Here is a 21,036-nt window from a genome sequence, read left to right on the forward strand (position 1 = left end):
TGGCTAGTCCAGTTCAGTTTCTGATCAATGGAAACCCCCAGGATATTGATAGTGGGGGATTCAGTGATGGTAATGCCATTGAACATCAAGGGGCGATGATTAGATTCTCTCTTGTTGGAGATGGTCATTGCCCGACAAATTTACTTACCACTTGTCAGCCCAAGCCTGGATATTGTCCAGGGCTTGCTGCATTTGGACATGGATTGCTTCAGTATCTGAGGAGTCACGAATGGTGCTGAACATTGTGCAATCATCAGTGAACATCCTCACTTCTGACTTTTGATGGAAGGAAGGTCATTGATGAAGCAGCTGAATGGTTGGGCCCAGGACAGCAGCCTGAGGAACTCCTGCAGTGATGTCCTGGAGTTGAGTTGACTGACCTCCATCAACCACAACTATCTTCCTTTGTGCTAAGTATGACTCCAACCAGTGGCTCCAGTTTACTAGGGCTCTTTAATGCCACACTCGGTCAAATGCGGCCTTGATGTCAAGGACACACTCACCTCGCCTTGGGAGTTCAGCTCTTTTGTCCATGTTTGAATGAGGTCAGGAGCTGAGTGGCCCTGTTGGGATCCAAACTGAGCATCAGTGAACAGGTTATTGCTAAGCAAGTGCAGCTTGATAGCACTGTTGATGACCTCTTCCATCATTTTAATGATGATCGAGAGTAGGCAAATGGGGCGGTAATTGGCCGGGTTGGATTTGTCCTGCTTTTTGTGTACAGGACGTTCCTGGGCAATTTTCCATATAGCTGTGTAGATGCCTGTGTTGTAGCTGTACTGGAACAGCTTGGCTAGGGGCACAGCAAGTTCTAGAGCACAAGTCTTTAGTACTATTGCTGGAATATTGTCAGTGCCCATAGCCTTTGCAGTATCCAGTGCCTTCAGCCGTTTCTTGATATCACATGGAGTGAATCGAATTGGCTGAAGACTGGCATCTTTGATGCTGGGGACATCCGGAGGAGGCCGAGATGGATCATCCACTCGGCACTTCTGGCTGAAGATTGTAGCAAATGCTTCAGCCTTATCTTTTGCACTGATGTGCTGGGCTCCCTCATCATTGAGGATGGGGATATTTGTGGAACCATCTCCCCCAGTGAGTTGTTTAATTGTCCACCACCATTCACAACTGGATGTGGCAGAACTACAGAGCTTTGATCTGATCCATTGGTTGTGAGTTCACTTCGCTCAATGCAAGTAGAAGGAATGACAATAGGTTAAAAAAGTGGGAATGTGGAATATATATTAAATAATAATGCTTGAGGCAACGGCAGAAATAGATCTGAGGAGTTTGGTGGATAGATCTGTTTTAATAATGCAAAAAGTAAATAAAAATTTGGGGGTAACTAACTATCCCTTTAGAATCAAATGCTGAAGTTGTATCTGACCTTGGTGAGACTGTATCTGGAGGACTTTGTTTATTTTTGGTTTCTTTCTCCAATCAATCATTCTATATCAGTCTTGGAATAGAGTTCGGAAGATGCCTGTGAGGCTGTTTCCATAAGTTGTGGGGAAAGCTTGTTTCCTGGAGGACTCTGCTCCATGTAGAAGATGAGGACTGGCATAGACTTTAGTGAGGTCTGAAAGAATTATAAAGAAATTTCAACTTTAGATCTAAAATTATTGTTCAGTCAGGGCCAGGATTCAAGGACTAGGCAACACTGCCCTAAGAGGATCAAAAGCAAATTTGTTTTATATTTAGTGAGAGGGTAATAGAATCGTGGAGCGAATTACCAGTGTGGGTGATGGAACATAATCGTGGGAAGTCTTAAAAACTGATGGGTTGGTTTCCTGCTAGGCTTTGCAAGGTTATTAGTTCCATAATTATGATAAGGAAACAAAGCTTGGAATAGGTTAAGTGGACTTCACCTGCTCAAAACATTATTGTTTATATACATGCATATACTGGATAGATTCATTGAATGATATAGCACAGAAGGAAGCTGATTTGGGCATGTGTCAGCTCTTTGAAAGAGCTATACTATTAGTCTCTCTCCCCATAGCTTTGAATATGTATTTACCCAATTCCCTTTTGAGAATCATTATTGATTCTGCTTCTACCACTCTTTCAGGCTCATAACTCGCTATGGAAAGACAAACTCTTCCTATCCTGCCTTGGGTTCTTTTGGATAATGGAGGGCTTTGTATTAGTTCTTTTTACATGCTTAGAATATTTTGTTTTGTATAACCTATACTGAAATGTTTAAATACTGCTGATTAACTGGGTTGAGGTACAAATACGATAAAGCAAAGTAATAGTTTTTACAAAGGGAGCTTATAGAACGTCTGATACCAGCGTTCAATTTCTTGGCAAAACAAAATATTCTATCAGGGTAAAGGTCTTGTATTTTAGTAACGTTTCCTATCTCTGGTCAAAAAAAAATCATTATGGACTAAAGAGTGCAAAAGTATATTGTGTTTTATTTCATATGGGTGTCCTGTGTACACATACCACAGTAAAGCTGAAGCAGGAAAAGATCATGGAGGACATTTACTTTTGTCATTTATATGGCTTGATGAATGACATGCGACCACCCTTTTCCATGCATTGTATATAATTCCTGCCTTTAGGCACTTATAACTCCTCAGTTATTTTCCCCTTCCAGTTCACAGAAGTATCTTTCTAAAGACAGACTAAAAGGTTATATTCAAAAAAAAAAAAATTGCCAGTTGAATCTGCTAGACCCAACTTATCTTTCAAACTAAAAGTTGTTCTCCACAGCCGACTCACTGGCATCCATTAATTAAAACATAAAACTGCTTTTCTGGCCCTGGGACACTAACATCAGGTGACTTGCAACTGAATAAATACCTGATTCAGAATTGGATTAAAGCTGCTGTCACCCCTCGCCGCACCCCCATCCCCAGTGTTAGGCATGGTGGATAATTGAGAATATGCTACTTAGTCATTTTTTTGCCTGCTTGGAATATGTTGTTGAGTTTTTCCATATTGTTTTGAATGTAAATATTATCAAGATCAGGTTGTGGCACAAGTGTGATATCACAAATTTAATGTTATAAATGAGTCTATGGAACATTGGGCACAAACATTTATTGCTTAGTAAACTAAATGTATTTATCAATATTGAACTGTGTCATACGGGATAAGGATTGTTTGGAATCGGTCATTGCTAGGTCTCCCACGGGCAATCTCCTGAGTGGTTGTACAGAGATAAGCTGAGTTCAGGGGGGTGGCATTCTTCTGTGATAGAGTTAACACACATTGAATGTGAGTTAATGTAGTAATTTGGTAAGTAAATATTAATGGATTTTTGACCCTGCTCTGAAAGTCCCATTGTAATCTGGTTTGATGCATGTTAAAACTGGGCCAATGGCTTGTGGAGCACCAATATAAACTACATGTGCAAATCTGCTCATGCTTGCTTTCCAGCTCATATCAGTTCAAAACACCATCTGTAAATGTGATTAACATAAGGTGGGAGAGCGAGCCAGTTACAGGTAGAGTATGGAGCAGTGTCTTTAACTGTTGTGAGGAGGAAGTTGACTGTTTCAGTCCATAGCCGTATGGTTCTATCAACAAGTTTTGCTATGCTAGACATGTTGAGCTGGGAAAGGAGAGGCGCAGCCTGAGGGGAAGCTCAGGAAAGTACAAGGCTATAGTTGGAGGACTACCAGGATCTACTATTACTCAAGATAGAATGCCGACACTGCAGCCAGCATGTTCACATGCAGGCAACAGATTTACCTCAATCTTACTGAGAAGGTTGCATCTCTCCGAAAACATTTATAATGATGCCATCTTCTGAAAGCTGACCTGCAGTGATGGAGCTGTTAACTGTAGCGGTGAAAATAAAGCACTCAACATTATTGCCAAGGCAACAACAGGTACAGTTATTTTATGACAAATGCAAACACTGCAGATGCTGGGAACCTGAAATAAAAGCGGAAAATGCTGCAAATACTCAGCGGATATAGAGATCGGATCTGAAAGGTCATTGATCTGAAATGTTATCTCTGCTTCTCTCTCCACAGATGCTGTCAGACCTGTTGAGTATTTGCTGCGTTTCCTATTTTATTTCAGTTAGTTTATGGTTTGCTGCTGCTTAACCAGGACTAATGATTCCCGCTTTCAACTCTCTGTTTAAAAGCAAATACTTGAATTTATTTGATGCCTTTCATGACCTCGGGGTGTCCCAAAGGGCTTTACAACCAGTTAAGTACTTTTTGAAATGCAGTCATCTATTGTAATGTAGATGTATAGCTATAATGGGGATACAGAAGGAATAGGGGAGGCAAATATGTGTGTTTTTTTACAAAATGTGGTATTCCCAGAGTTCACGGCAGAATCTACTCAACTCCCTCTGTGTTCAACAAAAGAATAACACACCTCAAAGTAAACGTTCAAGTAATCTGCACACACTGTCAAATAATTCTGCGTGTCAATTCATTCTTTCCAGGGAATCCCCATAACACCTAAATCCCAAGAAAATCATGGGCTTCCTATTTATTCCAATGTGATGACATGTTGACTGTAGTTAATGTGGGTTACCTTTTTTTCATTCGTTCATGGGATTATGGGCATCGCTGGCTGGGCCAGCATTTATTGCCGATCCTTAGTTGCCTTTGAGAAGATGGTGGTGAGCTGCCTTCTTGAACCGCTGCAGTCCATGTGGTGTAGGTACACCCACAGTGCTGTTAGGAAGGGAGTTCCAGGATTTTGACCATCGCCAGTGAAAGAACAGCGATATATTTCCAAGTCAGGATGGTGAGTGACTTGGAGGGGAACTTCTAGGTGGTGGTGTTCCCATCTATCTGCTGCCCTTGTCCTTCTAGATGGTAGTGGTCATGGGTTTGGAAGGTGTTATTGAAGGAGCCTTGGTGAATTCCTGCAGTGCATCTTGTAGATGGTACACACTGCAGCTATTGTGCGTCGGTGGTGGAAGGAATGATTGTTAGTGGATGTGGTGCCAATCAAGGGGGTTGCTTTGTCCTGGATGTTGTCAAGCATCTTGAGTGTTGTGGGAGCTGCACTCATCCAGGCAAGTGGGGAGTATTCCATCACATTCCTGACTTGTGCCTTGTAGATGGTGGACAGGCTATGGGGAGTCAGAAGGTGGGTTACTCATTGCACTATTCTTAGCCTCTGACCTACTCTCGTAGCCACAGCATTTATATGGTTAGTCCTGTTCAGTTTCTTGTCAATGATAAGCCCCCAGGATGTTGATAGTGGGTGATTCAGTGAGGTAATGCCATTGAACATCAAGGGGCGATGGTTGGATTCTCTCTTGTCGGAGATGGTCATTGCCTGAAACTTTTCTGGTGCGAATGTTACTTGCCACTTGTCAACCCAAACCTGGATATTGTCTGGGTCTTGCTGCATATGGACATGGACTGCTTCAGTATCTGAGGAGTCATGAATAGTGCTGAACATTGTGCAATCATCAGCCAACATCCTCAGTTCTTATATTATGATGGAAGGAAGATCATTGATGAAGCAGCTGAAGATGGTTGGGCCGAGGACACTACCCTGAGGAACTCCTGCAGTGATGTCCTGGAGCTGAGATGACTGACCTTCAACAACCACAACCATCTTCCTTTGTGTTAGGCATGACTCCAACCAGCAGAGAGTTTTCCCCCGATTCCCATTGACTCCAGTTTTGCTCGGGCTCCTTGATGCCACACTCAGTCAAATGCTGCCTTGATGTCAAGGGCAGTCACTCTCCCCTCACCTCAGGAGTTCCGCTGTTTTGTCCATGTTTGAACCAAGGTTGTAATGAGGTCAGGAGCTGAGTGGCTCTTGCGGAACCCAAACTGGTGCCATTGAAGTTATTGCTAAGCAGGTGCCGCTTGATAGCACTGTTGAATGACTCCTTCCATTACTTGACTGATGAGCAAGAGTAGACTAATGGGGCAGTAATTGGCCAGGTTGGATTTTTCTTGCTTTTTGTGTACAAGACATACCTGGGCAATTTTCCACATAGCCGGCTAGATGCCAGTGTTGTAGTTGTACTGGAACAGCTTGGCTAGGGGCGTGGGAAGTTCTGGAGCACAAGTCTTCAGTACTATTGCTGGAATATTGTCAGGGCCCATAGCCTTTGCACTATCCAGTGCCTTCAGTCATTTCTTGACATCACATGGAGTGAATCGAATTGGTTAAAGACTGGTACCTGTGATGCTGGGGACTTCTGGAGGAGGCTGAGATGGATCATCTACTTGGCACGTCTGGCTGAAGATTTTTGCGAATGCTTCAGCCTTATCTTTTGCACTGCTGTGCTGGGCTCTTCCATCATTGAGGATGGGGAGATTTGTGGAGCCTCCTCCTCCAGTGAGTTGTTTAATTGTCCACCACCATTCACTGGATGTGGCAGGACTGCAGAGCTTTGATCTGATCTGTTGGTTGTGGGATCACTTAGCCCTGTCTATCACTTGCTGCTTACGCTGCTTGGCATGCAAGCAGTCCTGTGGAATAGCTTCATCAGGTTGACAACACTCTTAAGTAGGCATGGAACTGCTCCTGGCATGCCCTCCTGCACTCTTCATTGAAACAGGGTTGATCCCCTGGCTTGATGGTAATGGTGGAGTGGGGCATATGCTGGGCCATGAGGTTACACATTGTGTTAGATTACAATTCTGCTGCTGCTGATGGCTCACAGCGCCTCATGGATGCCCAGTCTAGAGTTGCTATATCTGTTCTAAATCTATCCCATTTAGCACGGTGGTGGTACCACACAACACGATGGAGGGTATCCTCAGTGTGAAGCCTGGACTTCGTCTCCACTACAACTGTTCGGTGGTCACTCCTACCAACACTGTCATGGACAGATGCATATGTGGCAGGCAGGTTGGTAAGGATGAGGTCAAGTATGTTTTTCCCTCTTGTTGGTTCCCTCACCGCCATCCGCAGACCCAGCCTAGCAGCTATGTCCTTTAGGACTCGGCCAGCTCGGTCAGTAGTGGTGCTAACGAGCCACTCTTGATGGATATTGAAGTCCCCCACCCAGAGTACATTCTGCATCCTTGCCACCCTCTGCTTCCTCCAAGTGGTGTTCAACATGGAGGAGCACTGATTCATCAGCTGAGGGAGGGCAGTACGTGCTAATCAGCAGGAGGTTTCCTTGCCTATGTTTGACCTGATGCCATGAGACTTCATGGGGTCCGGAGTCAATGTTGAGGACTCCCAGGGCAACTCCTTCCCGACTGTATACTACTGTCCTGCCATCTCTGCTGGGCCTGTCCTGCCGGTGGGACAGGACATACGCAGGGATGATGATGGTGGAGTCTGGGACATTATCTGTACGGTATGATTCCATGAGGATGACTATGTCAGACTCTTGCTTGTCTAGTCTGTGAGACAGCTCTCCCAATTTTGGCACTAGACCCCAGATGTTAGTAAGGAGGACTTTGCAGGGTCGACAGGGCTGAGATTGCCGTTGTCATTTCTGGTGCCTAGGTCGATGCAGGGTGGTCTGTCTGGTTTCATTCCTTTTTTGTGACTTTGTAGTGGTTTGTTACAACTGAGTGGCTTGCTAGGCCATTTTAGAGTCAACCACATTGCTGTGAGTCTGGAGTCACATGTAGGCCAGACCAGGATAGGACGACAGATTTCCTTCCCTAAAGGACATGAGTGAACAAGATGGGTTTTTACAACAATCGACAATGGTTTCACAGTTATCATTAGACTTTTAATTCCAGATTTTTATTGAATTCAAATTCCACCATTTGCCATGGCGGGATTCGAACCCGGCTCCCCAGAGCGTTACCTTGAGTCTCTGGATTACTAGTCCAGCGACGATACCACTACGTCATCGCCTCCCCTAAATGCTGCTCAAAATGTGTCTCATTACGCTGAGAGATGAACGGACACAGAGCTGTCACTTTTTTTTTTAAAAAGTAGTCTTGATTCATTAAGTTATACCTGAGGAATTTTTTATTCCATAAGGCTCACTTTTGTTTCATTTGATGAAAAATTAACCAAAGTATATTTATTACTGCTGTTTGTGTGGAAGGGATTAGGTTATCAGAAAGCTGAATTATACGTGTCATTCTAGTGTGTTACATGCTTCTGGGATCATTTGAAGATGTCTGTCCTTATGGTTACTGCTTCTTCCATAATGTAATATAAGAGTGTGCAGGAGAATTCCATTCTCCTGTCTCTTTGGTGTTTGTTTTCCCTTAAACCTGTTGTATGGCACTTTTGGGGAAAACTGTTTAATGGAAGTCTGTTCAGATTGCACCAATAAACAAATTCAATTTTCCAATATAGATTTTAAAAAAGAATTAAGGATGTGGCCCTAAAGATTGGACATGTGCATGGTGTGGAGAAGGACAGCTGTCATCTCCAGGACCAGTGCAACTCACCATTGCAGTTAGTGGGATATACTCCTGTGTGGTCGTCTGTTGTTCCTAGCTTCATTGAAGATACTTCGCCTAACCAGTGTATGGGTACTTATCTGTTGTAGCACATAACCTTGCCATATCTTCAAAAGCAAATGAGTGAAAAGAGTACATAGAAAAAGAATAGTAGAGGAAACATTGACTGTTTATTTGACATTTTAAGCTGCTGCCCATAATATCAGTGTATACTAAACATACAATCTGCTTATACTTTACTGGATATTTTGTACAATGTGTAATAGTAAATCACCAACACCCTTCATGCAGTTTACTATAGAAATGTGGGAAGGGCAAATAGCAGCGGTATTGAGAGAAAGAAACCTTGGCTTTGAATAACATTTATTTTATCACTATCGAAGATGTGTTTTCATTCATTGATAGAAAAACAGTAAAGTACCAAAATTAAATTGGCTGGCATTTCAACTACAGCTGAAATTACCATTGGAAAAAAAAAAATCAATATAAATAGTATCCGTAAAGTCTTGCGTTTAATCCTGTCACAATTTTGCTTTGTTATGCTACTGATGTAATGGTTCAGTTTCCTTTTAATTTTAATGGTCCTGATTCAGTCCTCCAAGCTGAAGTTCTCAGCTATTACACTTGCCCATCTTTGGCTCCCACCAGTCGCTTGGTAACTTTCCCTAGCCTTCCCCTTTCTATATGTGGAATATGAGAATGCGTTGACTGTTGGAGATGTGGGTTACCTGCTCAAAATGTGGCTCATTACACTGGGGAGAGTGATGATTCTGTACAGGATGCAAGCCAGTCACTTTTTAAAAAAATAATTATCATCTTGGTTCATCAGGCTGTAACTGAGGAAATTTTTATTCCACAAGGTTCCCCTTTGTTTCAATGTTTCCAGCCCCATTTGCTTTTTTAAAATGGGGCAGGGGTGAAATTAATCAGTGTCTCAAACAGTTGGGGGAGTAAGCTAAAGGGCACTCTTTCCCCCAAACTATTGGAGGCTGCCTACCCTACGCCAGCAGACAATGCACCCCCACCAGTGCCTCCGGAACCCTTCCCCCAGTCCTTGCAAATCTTAGCACCTCTCTCATCCTTGGTATATTTGTCTTGATATCAATAGGATCCCTATTCCACTGCAATTGCATTTCACAGACAGCTCTCTTATGACTAACAGACCAAAAACACTGCTTTGCAACACTCTGGAAGTCCCAAGCATCACAGATACCAGTCTTCAGCCAATTCGATTCACTCCATATCAAGAAATGGCTGAAGACACTGGATACTGAAAAGGCTAAGGGCCCTGACAATATTACAGCAATAGTACCGAAGACTTGTGCTCCAGAATTAGCTGCGCACTTAGCCAAGTTGTTCCAGTACAGTTACAACACTAGCATCTAGCCAGCACTGCGGAAAACTGCCCAGGTATCTCCTGTCCACAAAAAACAGGACAAGCCCAACCCAGCCAAATACCACACCATCAGTGTCCTCTCGATCATCGGCAAAGTGATGGAAGGGGTCATTGACAGTGCTGTCAAGTGGCACTTACGCAGACGCTCAGTTTGGGTTCTGCCAGGTCTGCTCAGCTCCTGACCTCATGATAGCCTTAGTCTAAACATGGACAAAAGAGCTGAACTCAAAGGTTGCATTTGACAGAGTGTGATATCAAGGAGCCCTAGCAAAACTGGAGTCAATGGAATCGGGGCAAAACTGTCCACTGGTTGGAGGTCATAACTAGCACAAAGGAAGAAGGTTGTAGTTGTTGGAGATCAGTCATTCCAGTCCCAGGACATCACTGCAGAAATTCCTCGGGGTAGTGTCCTAGACCCTACCATCTTCAGCTGCTTCATCAATGACCTTCCCTCCACCATAAGGTCAGAACGGGGATGTTTGCTGATGTTTTTACGATGTTCACCATTCTTGATTCCTCAGATACTGAAGCAGTCCGTGTCCATATGCAGCAAGACCTGGACAAAACTCAGGTTTGAGCTGGCAAGTGGCAAGTAATATTCACGCCACACCAGTGCCAGGCAGTGACCATCACTAACAAGAGAAAATCCAACCATCTCCCCTTGGAGGTGGCATTACCATTGCTGAATCCCCCATTATCAACATCCTGGGGGTTACCATTGACCAGAAACTGAACTGGAACAACCATATAAATACTGTGGCTGTAAGAGCAGGTCAGAGGCTGGGAATTCTGTGGTGAGTAACTCACCTCCAGGGTAATGGTCTGGGAACCGGGATTTGAATCCCACCACGGCAGATGGTGGAATTTGTATTCAATAAAAATCTGGAATTAAAAATCTAATGATGACCATGAAACCGATTGTGGTAAAAACCCATCTGGTTCACTAATGTCCTTTAGGGAAGGAAACCTGCCATCCTTACCTGGTCTGGCCCACATGTGACTCCAGACCCATAGCAATGTGGTTGACTCTTAAATGCCCTCTGAACAAGGGCAATTGGGGTTGAGCAATAAATGCTGGCTCAGCCAGCGACGCCCACATTCCATGAATTAATAAAACAAAAAAACTCCCCAAAGCCTGTCCACCATCTACAAGGCACAAGTCAGCAGTGTGATAGAACACTCCCCAATCGCCTGGATGAGTGCAGCTCCATCAACACTAAAGAAGCTCAACACCATCCAGAACAAAGCTGCCCACTTGATTGGCATCCCATCCACCACCTCCAACATCCACTCCCTCCACCATTCACAAACAGTAGCAGCAGTGTGTACATCTAGAAGATAAACTGCAGAAACTCAAAGGCTCCTTCGACAGCACCTTCCAAACCCACAGCAGATGCATGGGAACACCACCACCTGGAAGTTCCCCTCCAAGCCACACACCATACTGACTTGGAAATATACTGTCGTTCCTCCGCTGTCGCTGGGTGAAAATCCTGGAACTCCCTCCCTAACAGCACTGTGGGTGTACCTACACCACATGGACTGCAACGGTTCAACCGCTCAAGGCAGCTGACAACCACCTTCTCGAGGGCAATTAAAAATGCTGGCCTAGCAGTGATGCCCACGTCCCATGAAAGAATTTTTTTTTAAAAACTCTGATACCCTCCTTCAAAGCACCCATAGACCAGAAATGCCCTCCCCACTGCCTCCTCACATGCATTTCCCCTTAACCACTCCCCAGAACTCTCAAATCCTCAGGCTGCTCAAAATATGGAACTCTCTCCTCCAGTTTCCTGACTCCTCAATTCTCCCACATGCAGGAACCTGCCATGCCTCAGTGCTAGCATGATGCAGACACTCCAATACCTGAGTCTACAAACCTATTACCAAGCTTGAACACCTTGCACCAATTTTAAAAAGCTTTCGCAAGCTGTGCAGTGGTACCTAAACCTGGGACTTGCCTCGTGCCTCCTCCTCCACCTCACTTCCAGTGCTGTTAAACCCCATTAAACTCGCCCACCAGCGTTACTCCAGACCACAAATTAGTCAGAAAACTTGTATGTTGTTGTCACCTTCCTCTTAATCCTTCAAAAAAAGTAAGAGATAAAATTAATAAATAACTAAAACAACATATAATCGAAGCGACTGGTTTGCATTTTTCATGTAAGAAATTTGACATTTAACATCAATAAAAATCCAATTTTACAAAATGAAATTTGATTTGGTTAATCACTAAGTCACTTGAAGCATTTTACATTCGGAGACATAACAACCCTGATATAAAACACGCTATCCTCTGCCAAACCGTGAGCAGCACCATGAGCGATCTGGAATGAGGGCCTGATAGAATGGAGTCATTTCTGCTGTAACTTTAATCAGCTGATTAAAATTACAGATTTAAGAGTAACTAAAATGATCTCTGTATACATTTGATTTGAGTACAAAAGTTTTACAAGATTTTTACTTGTTTTATTTTCCTTTCTGGAATGGAAGCTCTTTCAGGTTAGAATACTGATTCATGCTATCTACTTTGATCAAGTACTGTCCATTCCATGTCCTGGAGTCTCGGGTTTGTGTAATGTAAAAGTAATTAATACCCCTCTCTCCAACGGATTAATGATTTTATTGGAGGTGCCATCTTAAAGAGCTGGTATCATAAGAGAATAAACATTACAGGAAGGACATAATGGAGAGAGTACAGAGGAGGTTTACAAGAATGTTGCCAGGGCTTGAAAATTGCAGCTATGAGGATGAGATTGGATAGACTGAGGTTGTTTTCCTTAGAACAGAGGAGGCTAAGGGGTGACCTAGTTGAGGTGTACAAAATTGAGGGGCCTAGACGGGGTGGACAGGAAAGACTTGTTTCCCCTAGCTGAGGGGTCAGTTGTCAGGGGTTATAGATTTAAGGTGATTGGTAAAAGGATTAGAGGTGACATGAGGAAAAACTTGTTGGGTGTCTGGAATTCACTGGCTAAGTTGGTGGTTGAAGCTGAAAAGTTTAACTCATTTAAAACATACCTGGATCTGCATCTGAAGTGCTGTAACCTGCAAGGCTACAGACTAGGTGCTGGAAAGTGGGTTTAAAATTCTCCTTTTTGCTGGTGCAGACATGATGGGCTGAATGGCCTCTTTCTGCATCGTAACTTTTCTATGGTTCCAAGATTTGCTTTAGTTAATTGGCACTGATAGCTCTAAGATCATTTTGAGTTGCTGACATATATATATATATATATATATATATATTGCCTCACACAGATGTTATGGAGTTTAACTTTTCCCATCATTCAATACAAGGGCTTTCTGCAGAAACATTTCCCAATAATAATTTTAATCCCAAGTGATTTAATCCCATCTTTTCATTGTTGAAAACAAAGTTCTTCAAACACATTCAGGATGGTGTTTGAAACAATATTTCTTGTATAAACACACTTTCACCTTCCTTTTTGTACTTACTGTATCTAGAATTCATTTCTAAATGAAAATGCTTGTGCAGGTTGTGACGAAAAATACTGTTTACAGAAGTATCCCTGTTTATATGTACCAGGCGCGCAGATCCTTCGGGCAAATTCAGGTGTCAGTTATTTTTCAGGGAAAGAAATGACATTAAGATAAAAGCAAAAAACTGCGGATGCTGGAAATCGAAAACAAAAACAAAAATATATGGAAAAACTCAGCAGGTCTGGCAGCATCTGCGGAGAGGATCACAGTTAACGTTTCGAGTCCGCATGACTCTTCAACAGAACTAAGGAAAAATAGAAAAGGGGTGAAATATAAGCTGGTTTAAGTGGGGGGGGTGGTGGGACAAGAGAGCTGGATAGATGGCCAGTGATAGGTGGAGACAACCAAAAGATGTCACAGACAAAAGGACAAGGAGGTGTTGAAGGTGGTGATATTATCTAAAGGAATGTGCTAATTAAGGGTAGAAAGCAGGACGAGCAAGGTACAGATAGCCCTAGTGGGGCTGGGGTGGGGTGATGGAATCGAAAAAGGCTAAAAGGTAGAGATAAAACAATGGATGGAAATACATTTAAAAATAATGGAAATAGGTGGGAAAAGAAAAATCTATATAAATTATTGGAAAAAACAAAAAGGAGGGGGAAAAATCAGGGGGTGGGGATGGAGGAGAGAGTTCATGATCTAAAATTGTTGAACTCAATATTCAGTCTGAAAGGCTGTAAAGTGCCTAGTCGGAAGATGAGGTGCTGTTCCTCCAGTTTGCGTTGAAATGACATTATTTGTTTGGTATAAAATTCTAGTAAAGTGGGATTGGCTTGTTTTAAATAAGGGAAATTTTGAAATGTGAGGAAAAGTAATTATCCTTCAGTGGAACTACAGGAATTGTTCTTTCCATTCTCTTGGCCATAACCCATATAATTTATTCATAATTTTTTCCCTGAAATGCAAAAATTGACAAGTGCGTATTGCTGACAGTTTGCATCAGGCTAAAAGGCTGAAGAAGAGAAAAACAGGTGAAGATAGCTATTATTAGCACGGAAAATAAATGTCATGCAATTCAGCTGTGACATGCCTAAAAGTAAAATAAATACATTTAACTAAAATATTTGAAAAGGGTTTGGGGAAATGTTTATTCTTGTGTCAACAAAACCAATATCACTGCAGCAGTATAGGCTTGCTGCAGGTGGTCATGCCATAAGAGTTATTTCATCCATTTTTTTTTACTACGCTTGTAGAATCATAGCATGGTTACAGCACAGGAGGAGGCCATTTGGTCTGTCATATCCACGACAGCTCTCTGTAAAAGCAACTCATCTGTCCCACTCCCCAGTCTTTTCACCTTAGCCCAGCAGATTTTCCTCAGATCATAACCAATTCTCTTTTGAAGGCCTTGATTGAATCTGCCTCCACCACACACTCAAGCTGTCCAATCCAGATGCTAACCGCTTGCTATCGGAGGTGGGGAGTAATAATTTTTCCTCATGTGACTGTTGCTTCTTTTGCCCATCGCCTTAAATCTGTCCCTTCTGCTTCTCAATCCTTCCACCAACGGGAACAGTTACTCCCTATTTGTGGCCAGACCCCTCATGATTTTTGAACACCTCAATCAAATTTCCTCTTATTTTCTTTCCTCCAAGGAGAACGGCCCCAGCTTCTCCAACCTAACCATGCAACTGAAGTTCCTAATTCCTGGAACCGTCCTGATAAATCTTTTCTGCATCCTCTCTAATGCCTTCACATCCCTCCTATTCGTATCTGTGGAGATAAATCCACAAAATGGCTGATTCATTCTTTGCGATGTAGTTTCAAAATCTGAAGTGGCAGAAGTGGCCCCCAGAATGCCGTACTTAAGGGGAGGAATTTTACGGCAGTGTCGCGCTGGGGGCGGGGCTGTAAAATTCCACCTCAGGTCTGTGCTAGAAATTCACCACATGAAGGGGTCTCGGTTGTGGCTAGCTTATGGTGGCAACACCAATTCTCATAATGGAGGTGGTTGTGTAGTGGTAACGTCACTGGACTAGTAATCCAGAGGCCGAGCCTAATGCTCTAGGGACATGGATTCCAATCCCACCACGGCAGCTTGTGGAATTTAAATTCAATTAATAAATCTGGAATATAAAACTACTCTCAGTAATGGTGACCATGACAACTATCATCATGTGTTGTAAAAACTGATCTGGTTCACTCATGTCTTTCAGGGAAGGAAATCTGCCATCCTTAGCTGGTCTGGCTTACATATGACTCCAGACTCTCAGCAATGTGGTTGACTCTTAACTGCCCTCAGTTCAAGGGCAATAATTGCTGGCCTTGCCAGCGATGCTCACATCCCATGAAAGAATTAAAGAAAATAAATAAATTAATTGAAAAATATAGTTGTGTTTGTGACCTCTTGCCCAGCAGTGAAGTTGTGCATGTTGTATTGCAGAGTTCTTGTGTTTTAAAGAATTTTAAAAATTAAGTATAAACCTTTTCGGGTTTTTTCAGAACATTGGCTAATTGGGAATATCATTTCAACAATAAAGTTTTTGTCTAACCTGAAGAAGTTTGGAGGAATATTTTAGACATATAATACAATGTCTATCAACATACTTCCCTAGTTACACGCACCTAAGTGATTCATTAGTTTATTACTGTTCAAATACACTATTAAACTAATGGTTTCAGGCTATAAATATTTTGCTTTGCAGAAGATATTTTGTCATTTTTTTTCCCTGAGTGTTACCATTTAAATGAAATGTGTTAAGTAATTTAATATAATTGTCAACAGATTAAGTCTATTAATTAAGTGACAGTTCCAATTACTAATTACGAATTTATTTATTGGTAGATAATGCATTTTTATTGTATTGATGCAATCTGTGAAACGTATTGTGCTTACCTGATGATCTAAGTAACTTGCATCATAAAATGAATAGTTATAGAGAATGCCTTCGAAAGATTTTTTTTCCCAAAGCATATATAGAGTACACTGTCAAAGTGATGTTTTTAAAATACAGGATTCATGGTGACATTTATTTTCTGTGAATTTATGGAGCCACTATATTGCTTTGAATGGCATCCAAGGCATGCTGTCAAACAACCAAAGGCAAAACTATGACCTGGATTTTATAGCGAGCTCTGCAGAAATAGGTCAGGATTTTGCAGCTCCTCAGTGACGTATTTTTGCATGATGCTTGAGAAATTAGTTGATTAACATGCTAAATTTATTACTTATGCATACGTTCTTATTATAATTTGGGTTTGAAAGATTATTTTTGGCACACAGGTGATGAAAGTGCTGAATGATGATACAAAAACAATTTTCTGGCAGAATGTTATTACAGTTGAGATTTGTTTGTGACTGTAGTTGGTGTTTTGTTCCGGTGAAGTTTCAGTGATCTGTAATTATATTCTGTGTATATAGAGCTGATAAATTATCTTCCCTATGGGTTGGGGGGGTGGGGGTGGGGGTGGCGGGGAGTGTGAAATAAATCATATTTTCATGAGATGTGCTTTGAAAATATCACTAATGACGAGCCTACATTTTTGGACAATTACACTTTAAAAAATGTAGATGCTCATTGGGTTTTATTTCAGTGGTGTTGTCATTCCAAATATACATTGTATAGGAACGAGCCTGTTCTATATTTATAAAGTTTTAACGATTGCACTGTGCTTAGCTATCGTCAATTTGTAGAAATTTTATAATTTGACTCTTTGTCTATTTGTAAAAATTAGCATTAGAGCTGGTATTATACAGTGGGATATTAAATAAATTTATCTTTTGTCTAAAACTGCTGTGTCAGCTATTCTGCTGAGACCATTAACCTGGTTAAAATAATTGGGTTAATGTTTTCATTAAAATTGTGGAGATTAGCAGTTGTATTTTGACATAACCACAATTAGATCTAATTGAAGTAAAATTGAGTCAAAAATGAGAATGCCAAATCAATCTTTCTATGCTAATTACTGTCAAGTCAACCAGGGTTAGCATTTAGCTGTGTTTTAAATGTTCTTTGTGTCTTTGACTACATCCATGATTAATAATTGTTCCAAACATTCATAACCTTTTTGAGTAAACGTTTTTTCTAATTTGTTTTACTTTTCTTTAAGTTTGTGTCCTACTAGGCTAACCCACCTTTAAAATGATAGATAAAAGCAAAAAACTGCGGATGCTGGAAATCCAAAACAAAAATAAAAATACCTGGAAAAACTCAGCAGGTCTGGCAGCATCTGCGGAGAGGGACACAGTTAACGTTTCGAGTCCGTATGACTCTTTAACAGAACGATAGTCTGGCTACACCTTATCTGCAGCACTTGTTTGCACATTATAGCAAATAAAAGGCCTGCCTTGAATGGTACACAAGCTTGATTCTATTCAAATTCTTGTACAAATGTTATTTCAAAATTATTTTGGGGGTGAAAGCTTTGAACCAGAAATATAGGATAATGGTTTTGTGCATAAATTTATCGAAAAAGAAAATCATCTGATCCTGGGAGATCCAAAGTTGTGTGATAGTGTATTTAGACGTAATTATTTTATTTTATACCATCACTCTATTCAGAAGTTTGGGGATTCAATTTGCTTGTGTAAAGCAAGCTCATTACAAAGAAATACCATTTTTCCAAAAGTATTTTGGCTTTAGCAATTGTACAGCATTTTATAATGTCTAAGGTTGTATCTTTATTTAGAGTAAGTTCAAGACATTCTGTCTTTTTGTTCTTCTGTCTATCACTGCTTCAAAGAGGATTTTATGGTATTTGCAGGAATGCTGCAGAATGGAAAGAAGTTTGATTCTTCCAGAGACAGAAACAAGCCTTTCAAGTTCAAGATTGGCAAACAGGAAGTAATTAAAGGCTGGGAAGAAGGCGTAGCACAGGTATTTATTGCATGGTTGTATATTTAAAGATATATATTTCGCCAAATACTTTTAAAAGACACATTATACTATGTTAAGTTAGCTGCAGCTTATAGCTTTAACCTACCTCTCTATGCAGTATAATAAATTAAGTAAAATCAAATGAACGAAAAAGAATTAATTAAGGAGTTTGTGTGATAAGAGTCCAACTTCACATGGCATCAATGTACATAATCATATGATTATGTACCTTGTTAACACATTAAATAATATCCTTAAACATAGGCATCCAATATAAAGGAGCAGTGAGCCCAAGTGTGAAGCTTGGAAAAAAGTGTTGGTTGCTTATAATGACTGTAGACAGAAGGTTCACTAATCAAAGGTGCTTTCTGTGCGTGGCCAGCTCAGTTAAAAGTGCAATCTAATCTAGTATTTTCAAAGAGGATGATGAAATGGAGATGCAGTTTTCTGTGTAGCAACAGAGTGTTGACAGTACAGAATAATGAACTGAAAAATTAAATGTCAAGGTGTCTAACTTTAGGTTGAGCTGTTCAGTGCAATGGCAGAATCAATGTTTTCTATTTGTGTGAAAATATGTTACTATATTTTAGCATTAATATAAACAAGTAGAAGGAAAACTTTTTAAAAAATGAATGGAAACTAATTAATCCAATTGTAACCAAAAAATGAATTGTTTTCCAATAACAGATGAGTTTGGGGCAAAGGGCAAAACTGACCTGTACCCCTGACATGGCATATGGTGCAACAGGCCATCCCGGAGTCATCCCAGCCAATGCCACCCTTATCTTTGATGTAGAGCTGCTGAAGTTGGAGTGATGAAGTCCTTAATTGATATTTGGTTGCAAGGTACAGAAGCTTGCTTCAGATCACTGCAATTCTTTGTTGAAAAATGTTGTCTTTGAAAGATTTCATCTGAAACTTTTAAGGAGTTAAACCTCAATCCATGCGTCAGAATACTTTAATACTGTACATGTACTGAGGCAAGAGCTTGATAGAGCATAGGATCACTGTTACAAAGCACACATTTAGGACGAGCGCCAGGAAGCATTTAAACAGAGACCGATCAATAGCTGCAATGACTTGTTCGGAAGAGTGCTAGAGGTCAGGATATTGGATTAATTTAAACTGCGGTTAGATTCTGTAATGGGAAAGCAATAGGATTGGTACTTTGGGAGGAAGAGGTCAAGTGGGCTGAAGAGTCAACTTCATCTGAACCTAGCCTGTGAACCAAGGTAATTTTGATGTTGGAATTAATTTTGTGACCTTCAACGTTACCATTAGAGCTATTGGTGGATCCAAGAAGCTCAAGGCTTCCTATTTTCCTTTGCTCCCTATCTTGAGTAACAGCCATAAGGGATAGAATACGTCTCATATTCTACAATCAATTCTATGATAAATAAGTGCACTATTACACTGCTGAATTTCTACAAAACATTAGTGCATCATTAGAACATTTGAAGGAGCATCTTGCCTAAGAATAAACTTGAATTGTAGTAATACAGAACCAATGCCCGCAAAGCTTCACTATAAGTGTAAAAATGTACAATTTTTGCACAATGATACATACCTAATGGCTTGGTTAAAATATGTCATTACAAATTTGTTCTTGCCCTTTAGGCAACCACCAATATTATGAACTGTTAAAATAAATGAGTAAAGCAGTAATGAATTCATACTTTGCTCTATTTCTTATCAATTTCCCAATAAATTCAATGCACGTTGACTGTTGACCATTGTGAGCATATTTGGTGAGGCTAAAAATACACATGCAAGCCTCAGCCTAATGAGGAATTTAATACTAGTCTGTAGTTCATCTCTTTAATCTGGTGTCTTAATTAATAGCTACATCACTTCCCCTGTCCACTTTCATTGTACATCATAGTGAGATGATAGTCATTACTGGCCTACTCTCCCATGCAATCATGGATGTTTGGCTTCATTAGCAAAAGAGAACATTTGGCATATTTCATTGGGAATTCAGAGTTTACAGAAAAAGCTTTTTTTTAAAAAATTACAAGTTCTGACTAATGGGCACATGAGCTCCCTGATTTTTCAACTGGAAGTGCATAGCCACAAGAAAGCATGCTTTATTGACCACTCGATCTTGGTTGTTCATTTAACCAATTGTTTACCAGTAAGATTGCAGTTGTTATACTTTGAGTAAAAAATTGGTATCCTGATGCTTAAAAAAACTTTTAAAAAATAAAATGAACAAGAGTTCATTGACATGTAATTAAATTGTAATTTTATTTTTCTCTTTTTAAAGGGATGACATAGGGAGTCCTGGGTTTCAATACAGTGGAATAGATCTTCAGTGGCTCACAGAAGCCAGTTAGAAGACCTTTTGTGATATTGATTTAAAAAAAAAACAATCCTACCTAGCTACCTACATCCTGTTTATTTTGCTCTTGATACTTGGAATTGTTAGTTTTGACTACCAGTGTTGTTAATTAGTAGATCCTGTGCTTATGGGATTCATATTTCATTCTTTTTAATTTCTGCTCTGTTTTGATTGCATGCAATATTTAATAAATTCAAATAATTTCTCAAATCATTTGATAAAGTTGACCTGACTGGGGTCCTAATTTTTAAATAGCAAAGACCTTAAAGGCATACAAAGAGTTTATGGAATTAAAATAAATGAGTATTCATAAGAAACTACAGGACCTGTATTTGCCAGTCTTACACTGAAGCAAGAACTGATGTAAAACTTAATTGCTTGTTGAAATAAAAAAAAGTTCACCTTTAAAAAAAAATAGTCCCAGCTAATTGTATGGTTTTCTCTTTTGATCTGTTGGGACAATTATCATTATTATTGCTTTTAACCTTGAATTCTGGCAAAACTCCATGAGTCGTAAGCTTTGTGATACGCAAACACCTCAGAACAAAACAGAAATATGTAGCATTCTAAACTGATTTTACAAAGAATTGAGTAGTTTCACTAATCACGTATACAGCTATCAACCAGATATTGGTAAGTTTAAATGTGAGAAGA

At 40.6% G+C, this 21,036-nt stretch overlaps 1 protein-coding gene across 1 annotated transcript in view; it reads left to right on the forward strand.

The window, feature by feature from the left end:
• The window catches only part of fkbp1b (FKBP prolyl isomerase 1B), a 33,983-nt gene extending 13,186 nt beyond the window's left edge, over window positions 1-20,797 (forward strand). The window contains exons 3-5 of the mRNA XM_078541571.1: window positions 17,929-18,041; window positions 18,729-18,887; window positions 20,308-20,797. Coding sequence (XP_078397697.1) covers window positions 17,929-18,041; window positions 18,729-18,857 — 242 coding nt within the window. The 3' untranslated portion in view covers window positions 18,858-18,887; window positions 20,308-20,797. The remainder of the gene's footprint in view (window positions 1-17,928; window positions 18,042-18,728; window positions 18,888-20,307) is intronic.
• The last annotated feature ends 239 nt before the right edge of the window (window positions 20,798-21,036 follow it).

The sequence above is a fragment of the Cetorhinus maximus genome, chromosome 5, assembly GCF_964194155.1.
Source record: "Cetorhinus maximus chromosome 5, sCetMax3.hap1.1, whole genome shotgun sequence".
In the NCBI taxonomy this organism is placed as follows: domain Eukaryota; kingdom Metazoa; phylum Chordata; class Chondrichthyes; order Lamniformes; family Cetorhinidae; genus Cetorhinus; species Cetorhinus maximus.